This window comes from Lygodium microphyllum, chromosome 27 (genome assembly GCF_053477565.2).
Source record: "Lygodium microphyllum isolate KBCC chromosome 27, Lygodium_microphyllum_v1.1.10, whole genome shotgun sequence".
NCBI classification, from domain to species: Eukaryota; Viridiplantae; Streptophyta; class Polypodiopsida; order Schizaeales; family Lygodiaceae; genus Lygodium; species Lygodium microphyllum.
This window is the reverse complement of record NC_141161.1, coordinates 14,649,814-14,675,385: the sequence shown is the minus strand read 5'-3', so window position 1 is coordinate 14,675,385 and position 25,572 is coordinate 14,649,814. Positions and strand designations below refer to the sequence as shown.

The window sequence follows — 25,572 nt, the reverse complement described above, 5'->3', positions numbered from 1 at the left end:
GAAGTGTGAACATACAGCTGCGGATCGGCCTTGGACCGCCGATATCCCAACTGAGACTGGAGGAACGAATCAATCTTCTCGTTCCAAGCTCGCGGGGCCTGCTTGAGACCATACAGGGCCTTCTTCAACCTGTAGACTTTCCCATCTGAAGAACCAAAGCCAGGAGGCTGCTCAACGTAGATCTCCTCCTTCAGATCACCATTCAGGAAGGCCGACTTCACATCCAGCTGATAAACAGGCCAACTCCTATGGCCAGCCAAAGCAAGAACAGCTCTAATAGTGGCCATACGAGCTGTAGGGGCAAAGGTGTCATGACAGTCAATCCCTGGGTGCTGGGCAAAACCCTTAGCAACAAGGCGAGCCTTGTGCTTATCCAAAGTACCATCACTGAGATATTTGGTCTTGAAGACCCACTTGACTCCAATCACCTTCTTCTTCGGGGGACGTGGCACAAGTGACCAAGTGCCATTCCTCTCAATAGCCTCCAACTCAGCTTCCATAGCTTTCTTCCATGGGGCGGACTGTAAAGCCTCCTTCACGGAGGTGGGCTCTCGATCCTGCATAACACGGGACATCAAACAATAATTGGAGCAAACAAGCTCCGAAGAATGCGCCTGGTGCCTCCGTGACCGCCGCGGACCATCCTGCGGTCCCCACTCCTCAGGAACCCCCTCGATCCCTGAATCACGGAGTGTGTCACGGGCCCAGCGAGGAGGAGGCCGAACCTCCCCTCGTCGTTCTCCATCAGCAGAAGACTCTGGAATGTCCACCGGGGGTAACTCCTCAGAAGGAGCTGGTGGAACAGTAGACTCTGTGTCAGAAACAGAATCATAATCAAAAGGCACGGGCTCCAGTGGAACTGTAGAAGGAGCCCAACTCTCCCCTGGATCTCCAAGAACGGGATGCTCATCACCCGTAGAAGAAGCCGGAACCTCCACAAACCGCACATCACGGCTAGTATATACATCCCGCTTGACGGGATCATACAGTCGGTAGCCTTGGGACTGGGAGCTGTAGCCAACAAATACCTGTTTTCGGGAAGCCGCTTCAAATTTGTCACGGTGAACCTTGGAAATGTGAACATAAGCATCACACCCAAAGACCCGAAAGTAAGAAACATCTGGCGTCGTCCCAAAATAAGCCTCAAATGGAGTCATCCCTGCCACGGCCGAAGTAGGGGATCGATTAAGAATGTGGACTGCAGTAGCCACAGCCTCGGCCCACAGAACCTGAGGGGTCTGTCGGTGCTCCATCATGGTGCGCGCCATCTCGATCACACTGCGGTTCTTCCGTTCGAGAATACCATTTTCTTGAGGAGTATTGGTATTGGCAAACTCCTGGTGAATTCCTCTATCTGCACAAAACCGAGCAAATTCATTAGACACAAATTCACCTCCCTTGTCGGATCGCAAGGTCTTCAACTTCCGGCCTGATCGGTTCTCCTCAAAGAGAAGCCAATCCTTGAAGTGCGAGAAAGCTTCTGACTTTAGTGCCAAAAAATAGGCCCATGTCATCCTGCTGTAGTCATCCACGATCAGCATGAAGTACGAGCTCCCACGCAGGGACTCATTCCTCATAGGGCCACATAGATCCGTAGATACTAGCTCCATCGGTGAAGTAGACCGCCGCGAAGCTGTGTGGGGAATGGCATCCCTATGCTGCTTCCCCCGTATGCAGGAGACGCATGGCTGCTGGCTCACCACTATATCCGGCAACCCTCGAACAAGCTGTCCACGTGACGCCCTCCGAAGATAGTCATAGTTTAGGTGACCAAACCGAGCATGCCATAATTCAGACTGTGACTGTGAGGTAAGAAGAAGAGTAGAGAGGGCAGTGGAAGACTTCAGTTTGTAAATGCCGTTCTCCTCATACAAATCTTATGAACTGAAAGGAGATGGTACCCTAATCCTGGTACATGCAAAACCTCTGAGGTATGGGTGCCACCTCGTCCATCCGGAATAAGCTACATCTTATCCCGACCTGCAATAGAAACGGAAGAGCTGTCCCCAATGAGAACCTGCCCACGTGAGGGGCGCAGCTGGGCAACACCATCTGATGAAGGAGTCATGTGCCGTGAGGCACCACTATCAACAATCCACTCTCGAGCTTGGGGAGCCGTCATCGCAGCATCAAAAGCATTCAGTGAAGCGTCCTCAATGACAACTAAATGTAGAAATGCAGCTGATGAGGGTGCAGCCACCGCTCCAGAATCCTTGGTATCCTTCTTCTTAGTGTCCTTCGTGTCTTTGTCAGGGCAATCCTTCTTCCAATGGCCAGTCTTTCCACAAATATGACATGTGGAGTCTTTGTCCTTGTCCTTCTCCTTGTCCTTCTTGGACTTGTTATCCCCCTTCTTCTTCTTTTGGTCCTTCCCCTTCTTCTGAGAGGCTTGACCCGTCAACGCCTCCGTCTTGGAAGCATTCTGTCCCTTTAACTGTTCCTCTTGGTCCAAGACCATAGGAACCAACTCTTCCCACCGAAGAGTAGACTCTCGCCCCGAAGCAATAAGGGCAGAGTAAAATGTACCGAATCGTGGCGGCAACTGGGACAGTAGTGTGATCGCCATGTCTTCGGAGGAAATCGGCTTCCCCGCATTCTGAACCTGCATCTGTAGCTGCCTTAGCTTGTTAATGTGTTCCCTTAGCGAAGAAGACTTATTGACGGACAAGGTCCGCATCTGTACCTCCAAAGAAACCCTCTTCATCAGGGTCATCCGATTGTACATTTGATCAAGCTCCAGCCATATCTCACGAGCCACCGTCAAGTGCTCGATGTGAGCGATCACGACTGTAGTGCATGATAGAAAGAGAAAGGATCGAATCCTGGCATTCAGTTTGTCCCAATGAGACTGGGCCCTGGCCAACTCCGCACGAGCATCGGAAGAGAGTTTAGACTCATCTCTTACCGAAGGCCGGTCAATATCCTCCTGTACCAACTCCGCCAAATCATAGGACTCAAGGATGGCCAACATCATAACGCGCCAAATGCGGTAGTTGTCGCCGTCGAGCTTCTGATCTGTAGGAAGAGCCGGTAGGACAGGCACCTTCCGGTCCATAATCGCCTGGAACTCCAAGTCCATCTCTGTAGACATCTTCACCTGCAATGCCTTCTCAAACGCAAAAGCAGCCCCCTCTGACTGGGTAAACTCAGCCTGCTAAGGCTCTTCCGCGTCCCGAAGCTTCTTCACCTGCCGGAGGCGATGAAAAAGCAAAACCTGCACTTTTAGGTTGAAAACTCAAACTTCCTCCGCGTCAAACAGCAGTAAACAGCAGCAAATCCACCACCTGAACTCCTTTCCTGTGCGCCCACACTCGTTTCAGCCTTGTTCCAAGGCGCAGCCCTCCTGTCTGCCCTTAAACGCAAAAAACGCAAATTTGTGTCGCGATGGAAACTCCCCTTCAGGTTGATTCTGCGCTCAGTCAGCCCTCAAACACTGCTCTGATACCATGTCAGAGTGCAGCGATGCGGAAGCGTAGGACTGAGAGAGAGAGAACGCAGAGAGAAAAGGGAGAGAAAGAGACAGTGGACGATGAAGATCTGCTGTATAAAGAATGCTGAATACAAAGATATACACTGGCGCAATGCGCTGGACTGCGTGTCTCCACCTCGACGATGCGACCTGCTGTCCACCTCGAAGTCTGCTGCAATCTGCACTGTCTGCTGTCTGAAATCTGTGAACAGAGACAGAAATCTGCACGGCACCGGTCTGTAATCTGCGACAGAGAAGAGTGGCCAGACTGCTGGAAACATCGGGTATTTATAGCCGAAATCTGCCACGAACTGGGGCGCCAGAAATAGGGCGCAGCCTGGAATAAATCCGCTGCAGGCAGTCGGACTGCCACGTGGCAGTCCAACTGCTGCTGGTCCGACTGCTGCAGGTCCGACTGCTGCTGCTGGTCCGACTGCCCTCCAAGACAGGCTATGATCTCTGACACAAACACCTCAGTTTCTGTGGGCCAAGGCAGTGGCTACCACAGTTCACATCCTCAATCGATCTCCCACTTCGGTCGTTGACAGAATGACACCTTTTAAGGTTTACTTTGGGACTAAGACTGATGTCTCTTATTTCCGGATCTTTGGGTGTGACGCTTATGTGCACATCCCAAAGATGCAACGTGACAAGTTCGAGACGGCTTCCCGATGACAAGTTTTTGTTGGCTACAGCTCCCAGCCCCAAGGTTATCATCTGTTTGATCCCGTAAAGCGAGATGTCTACACAAGCCGAGATGTGCGGTTCGTGGAAGTTCCGGTCATAGAGGGGGTGAGGAGCACCCTGTTCTTGGAGATCCAAGGGAGAGTTGGGCTCTCGAGACAGTTCCTTTAGAGCCAGAGTCTTTTGATGGAGATTTTTCTTCTATTTCGGAGTCTTCACTTCCACCGGCCACCCCTGAGAAGCTTCCACCGGTGGATGTTTCCGAGTCTTCATCATATGGAGAGCGACGGGGAGAGGTCCAACCTCCTCCCGTTAGACCCATGACACACTCCGCGATTCAGGGATCAAGGGGGTCCCTGAGGAGTGGAAACCACGGGATGGACCGCGGAGGTCAAGGAGGACCCAGGCACATTCTACGGAGCTTGTTTGCTCTAACTATTGTTTGTTGACCTGTATTATGCAGGATCGTGAGCCCACTTCAGTGAAAAAGGCTTTGCAATCTGATCCTTGGCGGAAGGCTATGGAAGTCGAGTTGGAGGCTATTGAGAGGAATGGCACTTGGTCTCTTGTGCCTCATCCCTCTCACAAGAAGATAATTGGTGTCAAGTGGGTCTTCAAGACTAAGTACCTTAGCGATGGTTCTTTGGACAAGCACAAGGCTCGCCTTGTTGCTAAAGGTTTTACTCAACGCCCCGTTCCTGGCTTTGGATCCTCGGATGGGAAAGTTTACAAGTTAAAGAAGGCCTTGTATGGCCTCAAGCAAGCTCCGCATGCATGGAACAAGAAGATTGACTCGTTTCTTCAATCGAAGTTGGGATATTGACGCTCCAAGGCTGATCCGCAACTTTATGTGCACACTTCCGAGGTTGGTCGTATGTTGTTTGTGTTGTATATTGATGATTTAATTCTGACAGGGGATCATGCACAAAAGATCCGAGCGACCAAGACAGCTTTATATCAGACATTTGAGATGACGGATTTGGGGTCTTCTTCATTTCTTCTTGGGTCACTAGATTTATCAGTCTCAGAGGGGGATTTTCATCTCCCAGTAGAGGTACATTCAGGAGCTCTTTGTGACTTTTGAGATGGAGACTTGTCGGCCCCTTACTACTCCTATGGATCTAAACTAGAAGACCACTTCACACTCAAATTCTCCCGTGACGAATGCTTCCCACTATCGTCAGTTGATTGGATCCTTGATTTGGCTTCTCAACACTCGTGTTGACCTTTGTTTTGCTATGGGTCTTTTGGCGGGTTCATGATCGAACCCAAACAAGTGCATTAGTAGGCTGCCCTGAGGATTCTTCGGTATTTGAGGGGGACCTCTAACTTAGGGATTTCTTATCCCGCAGATACAGATGCTTCAGATCTGGTTCTTGCACGTTGGAATGACTCGAATTGGGCTGGCGATGTGGACCACCGACGGCCTACTACCGGCTACTATTTTACCTTGGGTACAAGTGTTATCTCTTGGAGTAGCAAAAAGCAACCCACAGTAGCCCTTTCTTCTACCGAGGCAGAGTATCAGGCTGCGTCTTCCACCACATGTGAGGTTGTGTGGCTTCGGAGATTGTTGGAAGAGCTTGGCTGCCTCCGGACTCTTTCTACTCTTCTGCGGTGTGACAATGAGAGTTGCATTACCTTGGTGCGGAATCCTGTATTCCATGCCCGGACGAAGCACATTGAGATCCACTATCACTTCGGGAGAAGCTTCTGGATGGGACAATTGATGTGGAGTACTGCAAGACGGAGGATAATCTTGCAGATTTGTTCACGAAGGCGCTTCCCCAAGCTCTTCTTCGGCCGCATTCCAGATCCCTCAGTCTTTTGCCCCGTCCAGGATCTGAGAGGGGGTGTTAGACAGTCATTTCCTGGACAGTCGGATAGCAATGCCACGTCAGCAAAGTACGGCAGCAGGCAGACACGTCAACACAATACGGCAGGATGCCACGTCAACAGGGCAAACAGGTGCCACATGGCACAAGTACAGTCGGACTGCAATTCTGTGCAACCGACCTGGAACTAGTATTTTCTATTTTTTGGCTATTTATAGCCAGTTTGTGGCATAGTCCAGGATATTCATTATTCAGATTCTGATCTTGAGATCTGTTGGCTGAGACAGACTGTGCTCGAGCTGACGGAGATCGAGGTCATCAAGTCGGAGACACACGCAGATATTTCCTCTATCCCCGTGTATATTTCTGCACTCTTATACAGCATACTACAGAGTTACATGTTCTCCATTGTGACAGTCAGAGTGCTATCATGCTAGTACGGAATTCCGTCTTTCATGCAAAGACAAAGCACATACAAGTGAAGTATCACTCCATTAGAGATGTACTTGACAACAAGAGCATTGAGCTTGTCAAAGTGCATACAGATGATAATCCTGCAAACCTTCTCACAAAGGGTCTTCCAACAGAGCGGTTTGCTCGTTGCCGACAAATGATGGGAGTTGGATAGATATATGTATTTCAGCTTTGTACATACCTAGACTTACCTTATTCTTTTCTCCTTTTAAGGCACATTGCCTTTAGGTGGGAGGTTGTTGGGAATAAAGGCCCTCGTGCCTTTTAAATGTGCTCGGGTGTGAACACACCCTTAACACTTGTACTTTCATATATATATATATATATCTATATATATATATATATCTAAAAACCTAAAGAGGTACACACTCGATTATACGCACAAGTTGTACTCACACTCTCTCTTTCTCAACTCTGCTCTCTCTCACTTTCTGTCTTTCTACTACTAACAATCACTATGTGTCTCGATCCTCGTGCCCTCTGAGCTCGACATGTCCAACCCTCAACGAGACTATTGCTATGTAATCTATAGTTGTTGCCCAACCTCCCACTACTATCGATGATTAACTTCCATCATCTACATCAAATCATTTTTGTGTTTTCAGCACTTTTCTTTATCAATCTCTACTCTGTGACTAGTAGTTGCTACACTCGAGATCCATCTCTAGTGGACGATACACATCGATACCTCCTTTAACCCACTCCCACAAATGCCACCGGCTGATTGCTCTACCCTTAAGCCTTTTATGCATTCTCTCATTCATTTACAACATTTATTCTTTTTGTGTTTTGTGTTTTGTGTTTAGGGTTTGAATTTCGCACATCACTATCTAAGTCTTTGTGTTTCAGTTGTAGTCATACTTTCTATGTTCCCTCGGTACAAACCCTAGCATATCTTCACATGGTATCAAAGTTTGTGCTCTTGTAGAAAGTATCATACAAATATTATGGAGACTTGGGTTTGTGCGAGGTATACAAACGACACATAACTGATTCATGATGTCTCAAACACCTTCTTCTCAGGATCCCATGATGTCTTATCAAGCTTCTCTATCATTGGAGACCCTAAGGAGACATTATGGACTCTGTAAGAAAGACATCCCCCCACCTTCACCTTCACCTTCACCTTCTTGTGAAGAAATAGCCTAACGCAAAAACATGAATGAAAGCATATGACAAAGCATAAACTCAAAAGAACACAATTAAGGTTAGAGTAACTCTAGACAATGAACACAGTGGAAAACTCAATCAATGACTAAATGCTAAATATACAATGCTCATGCAGCAAACAAACCATGTAGGAATGAAAACCGTACCCCAAACTCTCATGTCTCATGGACCAAGGCAAAGGTGCTGAGCAAGAGAGAGTGGCGTACTCCTCACGGATCCCGAAATACAACAAAGCATCCTCCAAATGTCGCATAGAAGCAAACGCAGTAGTGTGTGGTGGCAGATCAGTGTTGAGTTGGTAGAAGAGAGAAAACTGCAAACGCAACAAGCTAATGATGACCTGGCAAGCTAAAGGCAACAAAGATGCAAGTATGATGATGTGGCAGGCTGATGGCTGTAAAAACGCAAGTATGATGACATGGCAACATGTACAGCAACCGCAGATCACAAACACAACAATTCAACAATTCATCAATTATAGACAATGTGGTTGATCAGCAAACACAATAAAAATCGATGTAGACTATGCTATGGAGGTTGGAGACATGTGCTAGATAGATGGAGAAAATGTTGGGCAGCCTCAACTAAGGTGTCCTCACGAACAGGGTGTGGGCAATGAAGCTAGAGGGCCTGAAACCTACAAAAATGAGATACAACTGAATGGAGGGCAACAAACCTATTTATAGAAAGTTTTGGGAGCTCATACTGTGCACCATTTTAAAACTCTCTCGAACCATGCACCATTTTAGGGTTTTCATTAATTAAGCATTTTTGGGGCTGTTTAAGTGGCTAATTCAGCATGTAATGCTTATGTTAGCTCAAGAGTCAACGCCCCCTCTCAAGTCCAAAAACTAAGCTAGAAAGAAAGGCCAACCCAAAGTTTTGAGTGTTTTTGGTTTTTATGTGTTTTTACCCCAAGGCATCCCACCCCAAAGCAACCATGGCATCGAACAAAGGGTGCACAGTGATTACCACCAAGAGAAGAAAGCTACCCCCTCTCAAAGTGAAAGGAAAAGTTGAAGGGAATCACCCTCTCCCTGTCAATTTGAAGAAGTAGGGAAGGGTGTACCCAAGTCGATCTTGGATAGAATATACTACAACACCGACTAATTTTTTTGTCAAAACCCTTGCACCACAAGGCAAGCCTTGTACGTGTCTAGAGTCCCATTAGCCTTTAGCTTAGTCCTAAAAATTCACTTCGTCTCGATGACTTTTTTGTGGCTGGAACGATCAACCAAGGTCTAAGTCGCATTTCAATCAATACTCACTAGCTTCTTTTCCATGGCCACTCACGCCATTGGGGGTGGTGAAGAGTCTCTTGCTAACTTTCCTGCTCAAAATGCACTATGTAATTAGCTATACACAGTGAAGCAAATGAAGCCTAAGATGCAAGCCGGGCAAATCTTCTAGGGCCTTCCGGAGTGGAATCTGATGGAAGAATCTCCAACTCCTACATGATCTGTTGGTGCCAACGAGGTAACAGGTCTCATGGAGGGGACTTGGGAGCTAAAGAATCTACACGTGGATCAAGACCATATAGTAGACCCTGCTCAAAAGGCACTATCTCTGAAGGAATAACGTAAGAAAAGGGCATGAAATCCAATACAAAAGACTATACAATGTCCCTATGATCAAACACTACCTCTCTCCTAACGATCACCTTGCTTTGTCCAAGGATCGAACAGATGATAGGCTTTAGCTTTGAAGAAGTATCCCACAAAAATCGAGAGATCAGATCAAGGAGTGAGCTTGCCTACTTTATCATCAGCGGTGTGCATGTAAGCACAACTCCTAAAAACTCTAAAGTGAAAAACCATATGGAGTTCTCTGAGGAACAACCGCTACAGTAGGCACCGGTTGAGCATGTACACCGAAGTGTTAATTGTGAGAGTGCGCAACGGAAGAAGAACACGAACACAGAGGAGGAGAGAGAGACAGCAGAAAATGAAGGAAGAAAATCTGCACTGACTGTAATGAATGCTGAATACAAAACTGGGGACTGATCAGCCCCTGCACGCAGCCCGAAGCGTCAGTGAGGGCACCAGATCAGGCTGATGATGACGGCAGCACCGAAGACGGAGGAAGATGACGGAGTCAGAGTGTGCACCTGCCAAAGAAGGAGGGAAGTTGATAATACAACTGACTAGCAAGTGGGAAATGGCTATAAATAGCCAAAAAACCCACAAACTGGCCGACCTGAAATTTGAGGCCATAAATATGTCCGACCAGCATTTAATGCTGATCTGACCAGCATTTAATGCTGGTAAAAATGCCAGGAATGCTCAGAAAAATCCCGGAAAGGGTGGATAATGTCCGGCAGGTGAGGCAAGCTGATGAATGCAGAAACTGCCCCGGGAAATGCACATCTGAGTGCTCTAGAATGAGCTACCTCCTCCGTCAAAACAAGTGATAGACAAGTCAGAGCTCCTAATGTCCTCGTCTGACTCAGACTGAGGCTCACAGGCAGGAGATGACAAGGCATGACAAACATGACTGCTAACACCCCCTCTCAGATCCTGGATGTGGCAGAAGGCCAAGGGAGAAACGGATCCTGGGGTGGCAAGAGGAATGCCAAGGTCGATGAAGTCCGTCGATGTAGACTGCTGCTGAAGGAGCTCCTCACGATCCTGGGAATCCCCCTCTAAAACACTAGGGGCCAGGGAATCCACAGCCGCATCACCGAGATCATCCCCCTCTGAAAGGGATGGGGGGTACGAGGGAACCACCGGAGGAGAGGGTGGGGAATGGGAAGGAACCTGTGGAATAGAATGTGCACAAGCGGGAACGGGTGTAGCAATAGACTGCCTCGGAGGACCCTGCATCAAAGAAGGGGAATGGAGCCTGTAAAGCCCGCTCTCCTGCCAACCTGTAGATAAGACAGCTCCTGTAAAAGAATCCTCAATAACAACGGCATGCTCGGTGAAGATCACTCGTGTGCCAAGCCTCGTAAGGCCATAAACTGAGAGGAGGGGAAGGTCCAAGTCCGGAACATGTAGGGCCTGTGAAAGGAAGCTCGTAGGTCGGTCTGTAAACAAAGGCAATGTGTCAACACCACTAATAGGCACCGATAAAAGGTCATCAACAGTGACTGAATCCTCTGATGGACGAAGATCCTGTAGCAAATCACCTCAGGGAGTCATATGACTCGAAGCACCACTGTCCACTAACCAAGGCTGCGCAGAAGACACTGCAGCCACGGAAGAAGGATCCTCCTCCAAAGTATGGATATGAAGGAACACTGACTCATGGGTAACAGCTGGTGTAGAGGTAGAAGAAGGCTCCGATGTAGATCCACCCTTCGCTCCCGGACGAAGGTGAGGGTACTTCTTCCAGCATTTCTCCTCTGGATGTGTCCCTTTCCCACAGTGTGGGCACTTCGGTCTCTCTGAATCTGAGTCAGAGCCTGAAGAACTGTCCTTCTTCTTAGCCTTTGACTTCTTCTTCTTCTTCTTCTGTCCTCCCGAACCTGCAACAAAGGCTCTAGTGGAGTCGGATCCACTAGCACTGACCTCTCTGAGTCGCTCGTCATGCTCCAAGACAAGCGGGGATAGCTCCTCCCATAGAAGCTTCTCACGGGTCCTCGATGTAAGTAGGCTGGTGTAGTAGACATCAAACCGAGGCGATGGCAGCCGAGTCAAAAGAATCATAGCCATGTCTTCAGAAGATATCGTCCGACCGAGGGATGCAAGCTCATCCCTCATATCCTGTAATCTGTTGATGTGGTTCTTCATGGAAGGACTATCATCAATAGCGAGCATCCGCAACTTCTTTTCGAGAGATATCCGGTGGGCAAACGTCTTCTGTTGATAGAGAGACGCGAGCTTTCTCCATACGTCTGCTGCAGTCTTCAACCTGTGAACATGAACAAGGACAGAATCCTGCAAACTCAGAAAGAGGAAAGATCTGGATCTAGAATTAAGCCGATCCCATAATGCTGCACGATCCATAGATGTCCCATCTGCGGGATCCACCTGAGGCCGAGGAATAGGAACAGAAACAAGCTCCCAAAGATCGAAGGAGTCCAAGATACACTCCACCTTGCAGGACCATAGAGAAAAGTTGGAGCCATCCAACCGGTCCTCTTTGGGCAGCTGAGGAAGTACGGGTACCTGTACAGGGGGTACCAAAGGCTGCATCTTCAGCCCTCTGAAAGGGGATCGCCGAGATACATGAATAGAAGGGGGACGAGAACGAGGAATAGACTCCGTATGACGATCCTCGCGATAGAAATCACGCCGCCGTTCAGATGAATGTCGAGACAAAAGCTCATCATCTAAGTCATCAAAACCTGTAAACTGATGATAAGACATCTTCCAATCTGCAAAATACCAAACACCAGAGAAAACTGTGCCGATGCCGAAGAATGACCACCAAAAGGGTCACCAACCACCAGAAGAACCACCAAACTCCAGGAAATTAGGTCGCCTATCACCAGGAGGTGAAAACGCAGCTGTGTAGGGCACAAAATCCGGAGGGAAAGTTGCCAGGCACCAAAACGCAGCCAAGAAGAGAAGCGCCAGCTGGAGATGAGCCGCCAGGAGGGTAGACGACCAGCGGGGATGCAAAACGCAGCCTGTAGTGGAGTGGCCCAGCTGAAAAGAAGGCCGCCCAGCTGAAAACGCAAGGAGACAGGGCTGGTTGATGACGTGGCAGCCTCTGGAAGGGGCTGATGCAGCAAACGCAAATATTCAGACCACCTATGCAGCAAACGCAAATATTCAGACCACCTGGAGGGGCCGCCTGGCTGTTGGAGAGAAGGGGGGCAGCAACAGATGAGAGGTGTGGTCTCTCTCCAGTCGATGAAGACCTCCGTGCTCTCAGTTTGGCGATGATACCATGTGAGAGTGCGCAACGGAAGAAGAACACGAACACAGAGGAGGAGAGAGAGACAGCAGAAAATGAAGGAAGAAAATCTGCACTGACTGTAATGAATGCTGAATACAAAACTGGGGACTGATCAGCCCCTGCACGCAGCCCGAAGCGTCAGTGAGGGCACCAGATCAGGCTGATGATGACGGCAGCACCGAAGACGGAGGAAGATGACGGAGTCGGAGTGTGCACCTGCCAAAGAAGGAGGGAAGTTGATAATACAACTGACTGGCAAGTGGGAAATGGCTATAAATAGCCAAAAAACCCACAAACTGGCCGACCTGAAATTTGAGGCCATAAATATGTCCGACCAGCATTTAATGCTGATCTGACCAGCATTTAATGCTGGTAAAAATGCCAGGAATGCTCAGAAAAATCCCGGAAAGGGTGGACAATGTCCGGCAGGTGAGGCAAGCTGATGAATGCAGAAACTGCCCCGGGAAATGCACATCTGAGTGCTCTAGAATGAGCTACCTCCTCCGTCAAAACAAGTGATAGACAAGTCAGAGCTCCTAATGTCCTCGTCTGACTCAGACTGAGGCTCACAGGCAGGAGATGACAAGGCATGACAAACATGACTGCTAACATTAATACCCTCAACCCAAAGACACTAAGGGAGCTTTATTACGAACAGTATAGAACATGCCATGTTCATGATGGTCCGGTTCCTACGCTCTACAACTCCATTCTATGAAGGGGAGTTGGTAAGTGTCATGAGGACATGTATTTTTGAAACCTCACTTAACATGTGGATTAATTTTTTAATCACATGGTTAAGTAAATGTTACACATGTGAGGTGCAACTAGGGTTAGAGTAAATTTACGAGCTCGGGACCCGAGGAAATCACGGGATGTCAAAGGTAAAAGTTGCTATAAGTTATACCGCACAGGTACTTGGTGGTATCTAGTGCTAGATGTTGGCCTAGGTTATTCATTTGGCCATAAGTGTTAGTTGGTGACACTAGAGAAGTGGCATTTAATGATGCCTAACGCCAATCTGATGGTCAAAGACGGCACAGAGACACTCGGGAATGGAAGTTGCCTAGCCAATTTAATTATTGGCCTATCACATTATTTTTCAGGGCACTGAAATAATTATTAGATTAATTTTCAGTATTTAAGGAAAAGGGTTCTCATGAGGACATGTATTTTTAAAACCTCACTTAACATGTGGATTATTTTTTAATCACATGGTTAAGTAGATGTTGCACATGTGAGGTGCAATTGGGTTTAGAGTAAATTTACGAGCTCGGAACCCGAGAAAATCACGGGATGTCAAAGGCAAAAGTTACTATAAGTTATGCCGCACAGATACTTGGTGGTATCTAATACCAGTTGTTGACATAGGTCATTCATTTGGCCATAAGTGTCAGTTTAGTGACACTAGAGAAGTGGCGTTTAATGATACCTAATACCAATCTGATGGTCAAAGATGGCGCAGAGACACTCGAGAATGGAAGTTGCCTAGCCAATTTAATTATTGGCCAGTCAGATTATTTTTCACAACACCGAAATAATTATTAGATTAATTTTTGATATTTAAAGACTGAAAATTAATATTTAATTATGGCTAATGCTAGAAAAGCCATTTGGGAAGGCTGCCACTTGTCAAAAATGCCCATGCAATACTAAAAAACGTCTTTAGAGGCTGGAAAGAGGCATTTTTGGTATATTCAACCTGCAAGAAGAGAGAGGAGATGCTACAGGTCTAATTTGCAGCCATTGGAGGACCTTCTGAGGCAACCAAGGGCTGGAGAAGACCAATCAACAGCAAGTGACATCATCTGCAGGCTGTTGAGACAAGGCAGCAATAGTAAATGACTGATTTTCTTCACCTATTTGCATCTACAAGCTGTTGTGGTAGGGAAGCAGTTGCATTTGACTGATTTTTAATCATTCTTCGTGACAAAACTATGAATTTTCTATCTCTACAGCTTTCTCTCTCATCTCCCAGTCATTTCACAACCTTACTCTAAAGATCTCAACATTTTGACCCTTGGAGGCTGACAACTTGCAAAATTCTCTAATGTAAACCTTGATTTACACAGAAATCAAGGTTTAGCAGCAGCCTCGAGAAGCGTGCCAAAAATTAGAAGCTCCAAGACTTGGATTTTCCAGGGCTGAAGGTAAATTTCAGCTAAATTCAGGTAGAGGACTAGCCAGCCATTGAATTTGGGCATTTCTATCGTCTATGAAGTGGATGAAGGCCAATTAAGTGCCCAAATCAAGGGGCAAATCAAATTGAAGATTTGCTGGTAACTTTGGACAGCAAGGGGAGTTTGGATTGCCAAGGGGATCGGGAGAATCCCACTGTAAATCAACTTTTTCTTCAATAAAGCTAAAGAAATACCAAAAGGGGTGCCAATTTTGGGGCCAATCGGGTATGCATTGTCCAAGATCAATAGGTAAATTTGTATTTTCAGATTTGCATTTATTGTTTGTTGCTATAATTAGGTTGTAATTAGGGATTTACCACCCATCCACGAAAGGAAGGCTGGTTACATAGAGATAAGCTGGCTTGAAATACCATGCTCTGGTAGAAACTCAAAAAACTTGTGGGAGGTGAACTCACCCCCATTGTCTCTCCTCATGCATCCTGCACCACGACTGGTCTAGCTATTCACCAAAACCACACAAGTAGAAAAAATGTGAAGGCATCCAACTTATGCCTGAGAAAGTACGCCCACATGTAACAAGAATGATCATCCACAATCAAAAAGAAGTACAATGCACTGTTCAAGGTGATGGTGGATGTTGCCCCACAAAGATCAAGAAAATGAAGGCTAAAAGGACAGTGTAGCGGAACTAGTGGGTGGGATGGATGGAAGATTAAATGGATTTGTCATTTGTATAGATGTGGGAAATATGTTAGGTTCCTTTTGTCCATTAAATGCAAATGATGAAAAAGATGAATCACCAAAATCAAATTGACCATGAGATATAAAAGCTGAAGAAAAAGATGAAGAAGCAGCACTCACCATAGATTCTCGTAATTCTTGTTTATCTTTTCTTGAGTGCAACTGGAAAAATCTATCATGTTCGGGGCTAATGAACCAATACTTAGTTTGAAGAGTTCCTTCATCATGAGCATCTCCAATATCTTGTGAAAAAGAGAAAGTAAACTCAAAAGATTTAGTAGTAGTAACATGTGTATGATATGGGAGTGAATGAAGGTGGAGAAGTGTGTGGAAAAGATGAAAGAGGTAAAGATAAAGATGATGGTAGTAGAGAGAAAAATGGTTTGTACTCCATGTTAGTTTTCACGTGAGAATGGCTCCATTGTGGAGCTTCCGTCTTTCTTACACAATCATTAGACCAATGCACCAAATCTAAAGGGGAAAACTCAAAATTACCTTCAATCTACTATCAAGCACGATACATAAGGATGAGATCATATTCAGCTTGTGAGATCTCGCATGGTTTGTGGACTCCATGGTAGTCCAAAGACCCTCCAGCCATGTTGGAAGGAGGAGCAAGCTCTGAAGCCCACTCCATCTCATGTCTTGATATGTTAGGCTCGAGAGCATCATGATGATGTGGAGAAGTTGTGTTCGAAGTCAAATTTCCCTCCTATTATTCTTGCTTCTTGTGAAGGGCTTTCAGATCCAAGGCCGAGGTTTCATGGAAAAGAACCTTGCTTTGAAACCATGTGAAGAAATACCCTAACACAAAAATATAAATGAAGGCATACGACAAAGCATAGACTCAAAAGAATACAATTAGGGTTAGGATAACTCAAAGACAATGAACACAATGGAAATCTGAATCAATGTACCCTGAACTCTCGTGTCGCATAGACCGAGGCAAAGGTGCTGAGCGAGAGAGTGTTGTACTCCTAATTGATCCCAAAACGTAGCAAAGCAGCCTTCAAATGTCAAACAGCAGCAAATGCAACAATATGTGGTGTTGGATCAAATCAGACAGGCAAAGGAGAGAAAACTGCAAATGCTGCAAATGCAGCAAGCTAATGATGACTTGGCAAGCAGACGGCAGCAAAAACACAACTATGATGATGTGGTAATCCGTATAGCAACTCCATATCACAAACGCAACAATTCAACAGTGTGCCAACTATAGACAATGTGGGTAATCTAAAAATGTAGCAAAAATCGATGTAGACTATGCAATGGAGACTAGAAACAGATGCCAGATGGATGGAGACAATGTTGAGCAGCCTCAACTAAGATGTCCTCTGCAAACGGGGTGTGGACAGCAAAGCTAGAGGGCCTGAAACCTAAAAAAACGAGATTAGGCAAAATGGAGGGCAACCTACCTATTTATAGAAAGTTTCGAGACCTCATACCATGCACCCTTTTAAAACTCTTTCAAACTATGCACAATTTTAGGGTTCTCACTAATTAAGCATTTTTGGGCTGTTAAGTGGCTAATTCAACATGTAATGCTTATGTTAGCTCACACTTCTTTTCCTTCTCTTGTTCCAGATTTCAATCACTTGAGAGAGGAGGAGTTTGAAGAGTAATTGTGCATCATGTATAGTAAAGCTTACACCCCTCCTACCAGCTTTGCTACTCCATCAGGACCGGTCGGTGAGAACCTCTCTGATCATGGAGGACATTCAGCATTTCGAACAATTGGCCATCCATCTTCTTCATCTCAGCCAAGCCAAGTGTAATTAGCAATCTAGTTACCTCATGCGTGAGTTTGGGATGTGCCATGCATTACTAAGTTATCTAGGTATTTTTTAGTGGTCATTTAGGTGATTATTTGAGCATTTAATGCTGGCTAACCAGCATTAAATGCTAGCGGACCTGATCACTTTCTTGGCACTATTTTGTCCTGTTTATTTAGGCTCCTCCTCCACAGTCAATCAATTATCACTTGCAGATCTAGTGCATACCCTGTGGAGAGAGGGAGCTAGTGCTAGTGCCCACGCTACTAGTGACTCATTGTTATATCTCGTGTTTTGTATATGGATTTCATTTCCCGTACGCAATGCTACAGCCAATGTTAAGCTTCCTTAGTTCCACTCTCAGTTACAACAGTTTCCCCTCAGACTTGAGTGTAGCATCTCACTACTAACCTCTATTTTGTAGATTCTGATCTCTTGTGTAGGGTTTTGCATGATTTCCTCATCTTTGTAAAGGTTACTTAGGCAAGTGAACAATTTCCCACAAGGGGCACTATCCAAATGACACCTTTTGCATGCGCATTCTCATCACATAGGACACTATTCTATGCATCCCATTGCACATGGCCCCCTAAGTGGATCCTGAGTTATCTCCACTAGCAGTTCTTTACCACCACAGTACCATCCTTCATCACCCTTTCCCTTGTCATCGACATCGTCGAGTGGTTGAGTTAGCTTGTTTATTTTGTGATGTGTTGAATCTCACCATCCCTTTCAATTCTCCCCACCAGGCACAATTACTTGAGAGGCCACAAACCATATCTATTCTTCATTCACCAAACACTTTTTGTTTTCTTAAAAACCAAAAAACAAAAAAAAAGTGGTTCCATCCACCTTTGTAGGATTTGGTAGGCCACTGGGCAACCAAAAAGCAACCTTTGTATGATGCCCTCTCCTCTCTAGGGTGACTACTTGGACTCCCTTTTGTAAGATAACCATTGCCTTTGTAATCTTGGTAGGCCACTAGGTAACCAACATACACCCTTTGTCTGATGCCGTGGCTACTTTGGGATGGGACACTTTGGGGTAAAAATGGACTTGAGCTTCTTTTCCGGTCTCTTCTTGGTTTTAGTTTTGGGCCTAAGAGGGGTTGTTGAGCTAAAATTCATTACCATTTGATTAGCTCTTTAAAACAACCCCAAAACAATAAATTACCAAAAGTTTCATTAAACGGAAAGCAATTCGAGAGAGTTTTCAGGTTCCACATGCAAAACCCTAATTTGGGAGGATCTTTCCATATCTATAAATAGACAACCTGCCCACCATTTAGCCCAATCCTTGTCTTGCAAGTTTCAACCATCAGCCCTCTTCCACTAGCAATCCAATTCCCAACAATTGCTGCTATGTGGTCTATAATTGTCGCACAGCCTCCCACTACTATTGATGATCAGCTTCCATTATCTACATCAAGTCATTTTTTGTGTTTTCAGCACTTCTCTTCACAACCTTTGCTCCGACTAGTGGTTGTTGCACTCAAGATCCATCTCTAGTGGACAATACACATTGACACCTCCCTCAACTTGCTCCCATGAGAACCACCGGTTGATCGCTCTGCCCTTGAGCATTTTTTACATTCTCTCATTCATTTACAGCATTGATTCATTCACTTCAAAGTTTTTTCTTTTATGTTTGTGTTTTTACGTTTTGTATTTTGCGTTTAGGGATTGGGTTTTGCACATCATTGTTTCAGTCTTTGTGTTTCAATCATGGTCGTACTTCCTATGTTCCCTCAATACAAATCCTAGCATATCTTCACAATGAGGACAAGCAAGCCACCAAAGGAGATGGTGGGAGGATAGGATGAAACCTGTGGGATAGGTGGTCCATAGTTGGGAACGAGTGCAGCAATAGACAATTGCCACAAAGGACCTTGCAAAATGGAAGGGGAATGGAGTCTATATAGCCCCCTCTCTTGCAAACTTGTCATAAGAATGGCTCCTATAGAAGAATCCTCGACAAAGACGGCATATTCGATAAAGACAATCCGAGGCTCTAGTCTAGTAAGACCATAAACAAAGTGGAGTGGCAAGCGCAACTTTGGAACGTGTAGGACTTCTGAAACAAAGCTTGATGGATGGTCAAGCAAAGTAGTAAAGTGTCAACACCGCGAATAAGCACCAAAGAAATGTCGCCAACAATGACTATACCCTCTAATGGATACTGATCCTACAGCAAATCTCCTCCAGGAATCATATGATTTGAAGCATCGTTGTCAATAAGCCAAGGCCTATTTGAAGATGAGACAATCGATGGAGAAAGCTCCTTCATCTCATGGATGTGAAGGAATGCAAACTCATAAGCACGAGTAGAGGTAGAGGAAGGCTTAGAGGATTTAGCTCCAATTTTTGCTCCCCCATGAAGGTGAGGGTGTTAGCAGATTAATTAGCTCATGAGTGAGTCTATATATATATTGGTGGGTCGTGCACAATAAATTATTTTAAACACCTTTTCAATGCCTATTATTAAGATTTCTAGCATTTTTTGTACTAGCCAACTTTACTTTTAGACCGTCATGATGTTGACCGACCTGATGCATTATTAGGCATTTTTTGCCCATTTACTATGGGCTCCCTTATCCACAATTATTCATCACTTGGAGTTTTCTAGAGCAAGTCTTGTTAGAGAGAGGGATTCGGTGCTAGTACCCATACAGCCAATGACTTGCTATTGTATCTAACTATCTCATGTCTTGGTATATGGATTCCATTCCCAAGCATTCTTCGAAGTTCTTTGCAATGTTCTTCTGTTCTCTCTTTCTTTTTTCTTGTGTTGTGCAATCTATTACAGCAGTCTTCTACACTTCAAAGCACCACCATCCTAGAGTGTGTTTTCTGTTGTTGCAGGTCTGTCAACTGCCAGTGCTGATCTTTCTTTGTCTACTGCTGCATAGACAACCAATTTCTGCTCCAAATCAGCCTATTCCAGCCATCTAAACCCTGCATTTTCCATAGTACCCCAAAACAGCGTTTTGGGGCTGCCAAAACGGACCGGCCATTTCGAACCGAAATAGAAACGGCAGACCGGCATTTCGACATCCTGCGGTCCGTTTCGGGGTACTCCAACTCTCGCCGCCACCGCCACCTCCTCCTCCTCCTCCTCCTCCTCTTTCTCTTCCTCTTCCTCTTCTTCTTCTTTTTCTTCTTCTTCTTCAAGAGTCTAGAGACTAGTACACAATGCTCAGTGCTCATCACTGGACTTTGAAGTTTTGACAAATTATTCACATGACATAGATACATGTATCATTGAATCTTGATTTCACTTATTATGCATCTTGATTCTTGTTCCATTGTTCTTGATGTCAGTCTTCACTACTCTTTAGATCATAGATGATTCATAAGTCATAAATTATAATTCATTTTGTTGCAGTAAGTTTTGAAAATTGAGTCTTAATTGTGTTAAGCTGTCTTAAGTTTCAACCATTGAGTCTTGACTCTTCAATTCTCACTCGTGAGTCGTGACATGTGTAATGAATCATGATTGCAATCATATAACATGGACTCAAAAGTTTTGTATGAAATTTGGGTACATGTTATTGTAGGCATTGATATATTTACATATCCACATAATACTGTATTTATTTTAGTGTACAATCCGAAACGTTGTTTCTCCGTTTCCAAAATTTGGTCAAAACTCCGAAACTCCGGTTTTTCCCGTTTCCGTTTCCCCCATTTCCAAAACTCCCCCGTACTATGGCGTTTTCTAACGTACAGCCTGTGTTTTCTAGTCAGCTGTCTGCATTTTCTATTTTCTATATTATTTTATTCAGTCATTGCTGTATTTAATGCTCATACTAATTGCATTTTTAAATTGTCCAACATCTGCATTTTCAGATTTTTTTCTCTCCTCCAGACTGGGTGATTGAGTTCTCAAGCTTTATTGACTGTTTTTAATCAAATTTTCCCGAATTCAAGTCTCTCTACAAGAAATCTCTAGACTATGTCCTCACTTGGGCGATAATACCATGTGAGAGTGCGCAACGGAAGAGAAAGATGTCAAAGTTGGAGTGTGCACCTGCCCACCAAAGAAGGAAGATGATGATATGAATGACTACCAAAGTGGGAAATGGCTATAAATAGCCACAAAACCCCTAAACTAGCCTACTACAATTTGGAAATGCCATAAATGCTGGCTGACCAGCATTTAATGCTGGTTGTGGCATAATAAATGCCTAGAAAATGCCAGATGGCCACCAAAAAATCCAACTAGCAAGGACAATGTCCAACAAGTGTGGACAACTTGGGAAATGCAAAAATTGCCCATGGAAAACACACAAGAACTCAACAAACAAAAGAAATGCACCCAGATAGCCACCCTAGAATGAGTGGCCTCCCCCATCAAAACACATGAAAGACCTATCAGAGCTCCAAAAGTCCTTGTCTGACTCAGACTAAGGCTCACAGGCAAGAGATGATGACGCATGGCAAACATAACTGCTAACACTTCTATCTTCTCCAAATGGCACCTCACCGTCGCTCTAACAATGATAAACCTCGTGGTCTTGACTATCTTACATGGATTGTTGTCATGAAAGCATGGTTTGTGCACAAGTGATTATAGTATGTTTTTTTAGGAGCTATTGAGCAACCCTAACCTTCCACTCCTCTTAAATGATTGGGACCTTAACAACTATGAGAAAGTTGTGCTTACATGAGATTATGATGATGCTCATGCGTATTCTACTCTTCTCCAATGCATTTCTAAAGAGCTACTACCGGCGGTTACCTCCTACAGAACTATTTCAATGGTGTGGGAGAAGCTTCACATGTATGAGGCTTCATCGAATATGCATGCAATGACTCTCTATGGATAGCTCGAGCAAATGAAGTTCAAGCCTAAAGATATTGTATAGTCTTTCTTGCTTCGTACTACACAGGCACACGATAAGCTTCAACGCATACAATCCACGCTTCTAGAGGCTCATCTTGCGGGGATTGTGCCCTATAAGCTCCCTCCAGAGTTTATTGGAGTAGCCAATGCTTTGTGAGCTCAAACATCATCGATGCCAGAGTCAATTTCACACATATGTCCTCGATGTTGCTTGAGCATGAGGCATCATTGAGATTACATGAAAGGCTTCCATCTCAATACGATGGCCATGATGAGACATTTGCAACTTCAGAGCAAGGTAACAAGAAGAAGTCAAAGACCTGGTGCTATCATTGTGGTAAGAAGGGACATTTACACAAGGACTATAAGGAGTTAGCAGCGTTGTGGGAAAAGGAGAAGAAGAAGCAAGATATGGACTCTTTTGACAAGTCATCCTCATCCTCCTCCAACTCGGCTCAAATCCTCCAACCAAGGTGAAGGTCAAGGCATGGAAGGGGTCATCTTCTTCAAAGAAGGGGAAGAGGCTGGCTGCCCCTCCTTTTGCTACTTTCTAGTGCTGGTGACATTACCTCAATGGATATTAGCACCTACTAATGCCAACTAGTACTAAGAGTGTGGTTCTTGATTGGATTATTCAGAACCATAATTTGAGAGGATCCACTCATCTATAATAGGCAGGCTGCCCATCACTCAGTCCCCCTGGTTTTGCAGATTGTTGGCACTTATTCTCTGCTGTCCACACCCCTTCAGATGGATGTTTCTGCATCCAACCTCTCACCTGCTCAAGTTGTGTCTGCTGTTGTCCAACCTGTTTCAGTGCCTAACTGCTGACATCATCAGGGCAGCTGCGTTTACTGATGAGCTGCTGCCGTACAGCCTGCCACATCATCAAAACTGCTCCGATTCGATCATGGGTTCAACCTAAGATTACCAGTGAATTACTATAGTGGCCTTTAAGTTGGCCAATTGCAAAGAAAGTCTTACTAATGTCCTGCAAATCTGGAGAACGAATCAATGTTTGTCACAACATGATGATTGTCTAGTTGTGCAGGCTGCCATTGTCACTTCAGTAGAGCTTTCTAGAAGGCCCTAATCTACGGTCTTCGTGCAAATTGTCGAGGCTTATGTGGGATGCCACAAGTTGGCTAGACTCTTAGTAAGTACCATTTTCAAGTTGCACGGGTTGCCAAAGCAGAACATGTGGCGTTGCAAGGTGCTAGTATTCAAGAAAGCCATATCCTATGGTCTCAGGAAGCCATGTTCTATGGTCTCAGAAAGCCCTATTCTATAGTCTTGGTTTAAATTCATCATTCTCCATAGCTCTCCATCCAGAAACCAATCGTTAGACACATGAAAAGTCAAAGGTGGCTATGCTTGTTTAAAAGTTATCATTCTCCATAGCTTTCCATCCACAGACCAATCATTAGAGACAAGAACAAGTTAAAGATTGCTATGCTTCAATTCACTACTCTGCTGCCATGCATCCCCTTTACGATTGTGTACAACCAGCTACTTAGCAGTATGTTGGACCATAATTTTGAATTTTATTGTGTGTATCTTGCAGATCAATTGATTGATTGGCATGAACTCAAGGTTCAAGTTATTATTCAGAACAGCCCAGTGGAAGCTGGCACAAAGGCAAACAAACATAGGTAGGAGCAGTGATGCTACTTTAGGATCCAAAGTTTCACTCCCAGGAAGAACAGTCTAGAGAACAGATGTAATGTTGGAGTGCATGAGCACAATAGAAAGTTGTCAATTCCATCTGAGGAACCTACTGCACTTCCAACAAGAAAGTGTTCAACAAAGCCACTGAATGATGCCACGTGCCTAGTTGCCCATGCACAGAAAGCCTGCAGTTGCTTGCTGGTTGAGTTTGCACCTGCAACCATTTGTCAAAGGGGGGTCAAACCAGATGGGGAGGTTGAACAAGAGCCTGGTGATCAAGAACGTTAAAAAAGCCACATTGTTGGCACTACACTAATGCTCTGGTCGTGACATTATGCTGGCTTTACATACACTCTGGTTCATGGTCACAATCAAGGGAAGGCCCTGATTACATCACAGAGACTTGAAATGGCTAGTATGACGACTCTATCATTGTTTTCATGTCCCATCAAGCGTTCACTCAAGACGAGGAGCAGGCCAAACCACATGACGAGGTTGAACAGGATCCTGGTGATCAAGAACGTTAAAAAAGCCATATTATTGGCATTACACTAATGCTCTGGTAGTGACATTATGCTGGCTTTATGTACACTCTGGTTCTCGCTCTAACTAGTCATGGTCACAATCTAGGGAAGGCCCTGATAACGTCACAGAGATATGAAATGGCTAGTATTATGGCTCTGTCATTGCTTTCATTTCCCATCGAGCCTTGACTCACGGAGAAGAGCATAATAGAGTTATCTGTCAGAGGCTCACATTCTCCTACAAGGAGCTTGGAGGTTTGGTGGAACAATCCATGCTATGCATAGCAATCCAAAAATTTCAAACTGGTGCAGTCCACATCCATAATTTTCTGAGAGTTGCATAAGCATACACCAGTTGCGTCTCGCTCCAAGAATTCCATGGAGAAGGACTGCTGTTGGAGGCTCACGCCTAACTCTGTCCATCACTTCACTCCACCTCACCTGTATTAAGACAAGAATAGATCAACAGGAGCCAAAAGCAGGCTCTCTGTGACATCGAAACATCTGAATTTCATTAGTGCGGGAGCTGAAACACAAAGTGATTACCAGAGGCCCTTGGATCATTTCGTAAGCCTGCATAGGAAGAGTGATCTCGTCAGGCATAAACGGCATATGAACTGTGTTAAAAGCCTTAAAGAAGGTAATCAAGACATAAAGAGACTAACGAGAGCTTTGGTCGGATGCGGCTTTATGGAGTTCCTGCTAGTCACGGGCCTTTCGTCAACAAGAGTCATCCGAACGGGTTGGGGGGCTTTGCACATGCCCCGATGGATCTGATCAGAGAACAGAGGCAGGCCATGGCTGTGTTTCTGCAGAAAGTTGATGCACATTCTAGGAGCTGAGACGAGAAAGGCGATGACTAATCGAGATAAAGAAAAATACAAAGACATTTACCGGAAGAGGATGGAAAAACCCCAAAACACGCTGTTCCTGCAAGATAATTGAGACATATAGTGACGACTGAGGAGATTACTGTTCGAGACGGCAGCAATGCAATTGTAAAGAGGAAAAGGGAGGTTTTTAGACCTGAAAAGAATGGCGAAACCCTAAAGCACGCTCGAAAGCGGGCGTCATGGAGTCAGCAGCAGCAGCATGCAAAGGATGCTGCTGGAGCGAAGCCATTATTTCTTCGGTAGAGCTGATCTGAGGCGAGGCCAGACTCGGGAGAGAGAGAGAGCGCGAGAGACACGAAAATGCATATTTATTGGTCTCTAAAATCGGAAGAAAAATCTTAAAATCGAACAACAAATTCAATAATCAGAAGGGCCCTCAGCAGTCACACGTGGCGCCCGATCATTCGTGCATGTGCCTCCTTGCCAAGGGTGTATAATTTTATGTGCGGTCCTCGACAAGCCCGTCTATTGGAGTCCCACGTCAGCACAATGTGTGCTCTTTTGCCATAGC

General features: G+C 45.2%; 1 protein-coding gene across 1 annotated transcript in view; it reads right to left on the bottom strand.

The window, feature by feature from the left end:
• The window catches only part of LOC148012079 (alpha/beta-Hydrolases superfamily protein), a 39,687-nt gene extending 14,336 nt beyond the window's left edge, over positions 1 to 25,351 (bottom strand). The window contains exons 1-5 of the mRNA XM_087669311.1: positions 25,195 to 25,351; positions 25,063 to 25,098; positions 24,834 to 24,977; positions 24,715 to 24,741; positions 24,519 to 24,609 (exon numbers count right to left, since the gene is read on the bottom strand). Of these exons, the coding sequence (XP_087525437.1) occupies positions 24,519 to 24,609; positions 24,715 to 24,741; positions 24,834 to 24,977; positions 25,063 to 25,098; positions 25,195 to 25,290 (394 nt within the window). The 5' untranslated portion in view covers positions 25,291 to 25,351. The remainder of the gene's footprint in view (positions 1 to 24,518; positions 24,610 to 24,714; positions 24,742 to 24,833; positions 24,978 to 25,062; positions 25,099 to 25,194) is intronic.
• Positions 25,352 to 25,572: the final 221 nt, after the last annotated feature.